The 6,149-nt window shown below is 43.5% G+C and overlaps 1 protein-coding gene across 2 annotated transcripts; it reads left to right on the top strand.

Moving 5' to 3' along the window:
- Nucleotides 1-572: 572 nt before the first annotated feature.
- On the top strand, nt 573-3,845 carry LOC139378700 (tumor necrosis factor receptor superfamily member 6B-like). Of its 2 annotated transcripts, none has more exons than XM_071121125.1 (5): nt 573-678; nt 981-1,386; nt 1,790-1,975; nt 2,208-2,329; nt 3,382-3,845. In XM_071121125.1, the coding sequence occupies exons 1-5, from the start codon at nt 634-636 to the stop codon at nt 3,649-3,651; spliced, it is 1,029 nt and encodes a 342-aa protein (XP_070977226.1). In that variant the 5' UTR covers nt 573-633; the 3' UTR covers nt 3,652-3,845. The 2 variants fall into 2 exon arrangements, with proteins under 2 accessions (XP_070977226.1, XP_070977219.1); XM_071121118.1 differs by having other exon boundaries at nt 583-678; nt 3,379-3,845.
- The last annotated feature ends 2,304 nt before the right edge of the window (nt 3,846-6,149 follow it).

Below are 6,149 nucleotides of genomic sequence, written 5' to 3' on the forward strand. Positions count from 1 at the left end.
GCGTGTTATGACTAACTGAGGACACCAGGCGTGTTGTGACTAACTGGGGACACCAGGTGTGTTATGACTAATTGGGGACACCACGCGTGTTATAACTAATTGGGGACACCAGGTGTGTTATGACTAATTGGGGACACCAGGTGTGTTATGACTAACTGGGGACACCAGGTGTGTTGTGACTAACTGGGGACACCAGGCGTGTTGTGACTAACTGGGACACCAGGTGTGTTATGACTAACTGGGGACACCAGGTGTGTTGTGACTAACTGGGGACACCAGGCATGTTGTGAAGGTGTTATAATATGATCTAATAGAGGGCATGTCTCCATCCCTGACTGACTCCTCCCCTTCCTCTTTCTAGTCCACGGTTGACGATAAAGGGCGATAAGGTCTGAATCAGCCCACAATAGAGGATAGGACTCCTCCCCTTCCTCTTTCTAGTCCGGTTGACGATAAAGGGCGATAAGGTCTGAATCAGCCCACAATAGAGGATAGGACTCCTCCCCTTCCTCTTTCTAGTCCATGGTTCACGATAAAGGGCGATAAGGTCTGAATCAGCCCACAATAGAGGATAGGACTCCTCCCCTTCCTCTTTCTAGTCAGGTTGACGATAAAGGGCAGAGAGAAGGATCCATGATCAAGTCCTTTTACAGCTGGACAAGCGACAACATCAACATGGTGAGTCACTCTTCTGATGATGGGATAATGACACATACAAGGATGTTCCTTTTTAACACATTATTTATATATTGCAACATTTTAAAGTTACATATTTTGGTATATTGTACAATGTGAATGTGTTGCCATGACAAAAGCTGTTTGTAATTATTAGTCCATTTTACAATAATGTTGTGTAATAAATTGGTAGCCCCTTAGCCTACAGTTGAAACCTTTATATCAATCAAATGTATTTAATAAAGCCATTTTTACATTGTCACAACGTGCTCTAAACAAAGTGAATTATTTTATTATATTTACAGTTGTTCACAATCCTCGTAGTGCTGGCGTCGGTTGATCTCAGCTGTAGCGCAATGAAAGAGGTTCTTCAAAGTCAGACCCCCGCCACGTATCACCACCTGGACTCCTCCACCGGCCAGTTACTCACCTGTCATCGCTGTCCACCTGGCCATCACATGTCTGCGCACTGCACCGCCACCACGCAGACCGTGTGTACACCATGTCCATCAGGCCACTACACTCAGTACTGGAACTACCTGCACAAGTGTCTGTACTGCGGCACGTTCTGTGGGGAGCACCAGGTGGTCAAGGAGGAGTGCTCGGTTCTCAATGACAGGGTGTGTGAGTGCAAAGGAGGATATTTCTGGGACGCCGATTTCTGTATCAGACACACGGAGTGTCCTTCTGGCTACGGGGTGAAACGGAGAGGTAAGAAACAGAATGGACAGATATATCACCATTTCCGTCTTTGTCCTTCTGGCTACGGGGTGAAACGGAGAGGTAAGAAACAGAATGGACAGATATATCACCATTTCCGTCTTTGTCCTTCTGGCTACGGGGTGAAACGGAGAGGTAAGAAACAGAATGGACAGATATATCACCATTTCCGTCTTTGTCCTTCTGGCTACGGGGTGAAACGGAGAGGTAAGAAACAGAATGGACAGATATATCACCATTTCCGTCTTTGCGCAATAGCGTTATTTTGCAGATAGATCGAATAACGGTTTATAACGGTTTATAACGGTTTATAACGGTTTATAACGGTTTATAACGGTTTATAACGGACAAATAGTAATATACATTTGTTTAAACATTTCAAATGCCCCCACAGGTACGACGGAGACGGACACAGAGTGTGAAAAATGCCCTCACGGTTCCTTCTCCTACAGCACTTCTTCGCGCGCGCTGTGCGTAAATCACACCGATTGCGCATCACTGGGGCGGAAGACGGTCCTCAGGGGTACGTGTTGGCACGACAACCTCTGCGCCCTTTCCTGTGAAGAACTGAAAGATGGAGGTGGGTATCACATTAACTACACGATCTTGATATGGACTTGTGTTTTTAGCTGTGGTGTATTTCAAACCCAAAATACTGAAACAGAATTGGTGGTCTATATTTTATTTATTGCAGACTTTTATGAAATGTAATGAAAGTAATATTCGTATATTTTGGCATTACATTGGTATTATGCATTAGTATTACGTTAGTGTTACTGACAGACAAATGCAAATGTTTTCCTCGTTGGCAGGTGAGTTTAAACTACTCAGAACCTTCCTTCCTGACTTCTTCGCTCATCACAAGATGAGAGTGGTGAAGCTGAGGAAGCTGGTCTGGAAGTTGACGGCCACTGAAGAGGAGCAGGAGCACCAGGTTAGAGAGACAGACCCTAAGTAATTGTGTGTGTATGTACTGATCGATGCTACTGAATGTAATGTCATATATGAACACATAAATATGATAAATGGAGACCTAGAATAGCAGGTCTCTGTCTTCCTCCGTTTTGAGTCAGTACAGAACCGTAGTTATATTTCTCTTGTTTTACAGTGGGGCAAAAAAGTATTTAGTCAGCCACCAATTGTGCAAGTTCTTCCACTTAAAAAGATGAGAGAGGCCTGTAATTTTCATCATAGGTACACTTCAACTATGACAGACAAAATGAGAAAAAAAATTGCAGAAAACCACATTGTAGGATTTTTAATGAATTTATTTGCAAATTATGGTGGAAAATAAGTATTTGGTCAATAACAAAAGTTTATCTCAATACTTGTGGACAGGTGTCTTTTATACTGATAACAAGTTCAAACAGGTGCCATTAATACAGGTAACGAGTGGAGGACAGAGGAGCCTCTTAAAGAAGAAGTTACAGGTCTGTGAGAGCCAAAAATCTTGCTTTTTTGTAGGTGACCAAATACTTATTTTCCACCATAATTTGCAAATAAATTCATTAAAAATCCTACAATGTGATTTTTTGGATTTTTTTTCCTCATTTTGTCTGTCATAGTTGAAGTGTACCTATGATGCAAATTACAGGCCTCTCTCATCTTTTTAAGTGGGAGAACTTGCACAATTGGTGGCTGACTAAATACTTTTTTTGCCCCACTGTACAGTGATGTAGTTGTGTCGTTAAGCTGTTGTTGTCTATTCATGTTGTGTATTATGTCCTGGGTTATGTTGCGTGTGGGACCCAGGAAGAGTAGTTGCTGCTCTGGTAACAACTAACGGGGATCCTAATTAAATACCAAATGACCAACACACACAGTTAGAGGTTTACATTTAACCTGGCCTCTAATCAATGATTTCACTTCATTATTCTCTTGTATTTGCCTTCTCTTGTTCTATTTCTCCTTCATTTTATTATTTGAAAATGTGCCTCAATTTTAAATGCAATTTAAATAAAGTTGAATTTGATTTGATTTGAGCAGGAGCAGCAGCAGCACCCGGCCAGCAGCCTCTCCCAGTCCGGCCAGAGAGGCCTCTTGCAGGGCCAGGTGAAGGACTGGATCAGGCATGCCTCAGAGGAAGACCTGAGGAGACTCCCTGAAATACTGAGGAAGACCCATCAGAGTGTGATGGCAGAGAGACTAGAGGGGAAGATGAGGGAGTTACAGGAAGCCTCTGATTGTAACTCGGTTAGAAACGGGGTGACCTCATCACCTCACTGTGATGTAGAAGAGGTTTCACAATCTGAATAACTCACTGATTGGATACAGTACCATATAGCCTACAGTGATCATGAATATACTACTGTAAACCACTGTGCTGTATGCTGTATGCTTGTGTGTTCACTGGTTATCAGCTGACTTCCAAAATACTGATCCGTTATGGTTGTACAATGTGTCTGCTTTGTCCTGGTCAAATAATGAAACATTAATGTCAGTCCTCAGGGAACGAGATGGTCCTTTTTCCTACTAAAGCCATGACACCACCTTCACACTGTCATCTAATACCTCACACAGTGGTTCTACCTTCATACTGTCGTTGTCTTCTTATCTATTACCTCACACAGTGGTTCTACCTTCATACTGTCATCTAATACCTCACACAGTGGTTCTACCTTCATACTGTCGTTGTCTTCTTATCTAATACCTCACACAGTGGTTCTACCTTCATACTGTCGTTGTCTTCTTATCTAATACCTCACACAGTGGTTCTACCTTCATACTGTCGTTGTCTTCTTATCTAATACCTCACACAGTGGTTCTACCTTCATACTGTCGTTGTCTTCTTATCTAATACCTCACACAGTGGTTCTACCTTCATACTGTCGTTGTCTTCTTATCTATTACCTCACACAGTGGTTCTACCTTCATACTGTCATCTAATACCTCACACAGTGGTTCTACCTTCATACTGTCGTTGTCTTCTTATCTAATACCTCACACAGTGGTTCTACCTTCATACTGTCGTTGTCTTCTTATCTAATACCTCACACAGTGGTTCTACCTTCATACTGTCGTTGTCTTCTTATCTAATACCACACACTTTAGGAAACAGATGTAAATCAACAAGGAATCACCTCTTATCTCTCTGTTCCCCCAAACCTCCTCATGCCTCCTGTCAACAGATATATTGTAAAATATGATTTGTCAACAAGTAGTCAAGTCTTTCCACACTCATAAAGAGGTGACCCCCTCCCCCCCACACTCATAAAGAGGTGACCCCCACACACTCATAAAGAGGTGACCCCCCCACACTCATAAAGAGGTGCCCCCCACACACACATAAAGAGGTGACCCCCCCCACACTCATAAAGAGGTGACCCCCCCCCACACTCATAAAGAAGTGACCCCCCCACACTCATAAAGAAGTGACCCCCCCCCCCACACTCATAAAGAGGTGACCCCCCCCCACACTCATAAAGAGGTGACCCCCCCACACTCATAAAGAGGTGACCCCCCCCCCACCCTTAACATTTCACTCCATCCAACACCCAAACCTTCACCATGCAATATGTCAACAACAGGCTAGCTAGCGTGATTCATGTCTTCACAAGGCTCCTCTACAATTGTGGTGACACACCGTGGTAAAGTTAGTGTGTTGGTGTGCGTTTATGTCCAACATACTATAACCAGGGTAAAGGTGACATAGACGTGTATTTTACCTCATGGGGTCACTCAATATGGCAGACTATTTATTTCTATAGAGGGGAGATGGTGAGGTCCCCGTGTCTGACTGCTGAAGGCAACCAGGTCAGGCCACCGTCACGTCTGGTTCCTGGGTCTCAAATGTTCCTCAAATTAGATCCTTTGAACCAATAGGGTGTGTGCGTGCGTGCGTGCGTGTGTGTGCGTGCGTGTGTGTGTGCGTGCGTGCGTGCGTGCGTGTGCGTGCGTGTCTGTGTGTGTGCGTGCGTGCGTGCGTTAATTAACTAATAGGGTCCGCTGATGGAGGTGAGGTGACCACTCAACCAAACGTTTGAAACCTCAAACCTGACACAGAGAAGCCCCTAAACGGTGCTTTCCTTCTTCACCAAGCAGCAGAACACGTTAGGGACAGAAGGGGACAAACCACAATGTAAAAAAAGTTAAGTGCTTTAACTGGAAATGGTGGAGAGACAGAAAAATGAAGGTCCAGTCATCTGTCTCTTTAAAAATCTAGATTTAGGTCTTTTAGATAATTGTGTTTGTCTGTGTCCCAGACCCGCAGTCTTAAGTGATTTCCATCCTGTTTGTCATACATCTTTAGCCCGGCACGTCACCATTTATAGTCAGTAATCAATGGAAAAAAATATATATTCAGTAATCAATGTAAAAATAAAAACAACTTAAATTGTCACAAATTGCTTTTTAAATCTATTGATGAGTGTCTGAAATAGACTTCTCTGAAATAGTCTTCTCTGAAATGGTCCAAACAACCCCTGGCTGTCATTGACCACTGTCTGTACGATTACAATTTCAGGGAGAGAGAACGAGAACAGAACTGAAACAATTATTTTAACTTCAGGACTTTCCCCAGGAAACGAACCGATCAGAAAACCCCCCGGGTGATGTTGTCCAGGGATGTCTCCCAAATGGAACCCCATTCCATATATAGTGCACTACTTTTGACCAGAGTCCTATAGGGCCCTGACGCAAAGTAGTGCACTATATAGGGAATAGGGTTCCATTGGAGATGTAGGCCAAACCTCTACATGTTAAGGAGCATTCTGACATGGTTGTTTTGAACATCCCACATTTGTTCTTTCTCTGGC

This window comes from Oncorhynchus clarkii, chromosome 2, assembly GCF_045791955.1.
Source record: "Oncorhynchus clarkii lewisi isolate Uvic-CL-2024 chromosome 2, UVic_Ocla_1.0, whole genome shotgun sequence".
Classification (NCBI taxonomy): domain Eukaryota; kingdom Metazoa; phylum Chordata; class Actinopteri; order Salmoniformes; family Salmonidae; genus Oncorhynchus; species Oncorhynchus clarkii.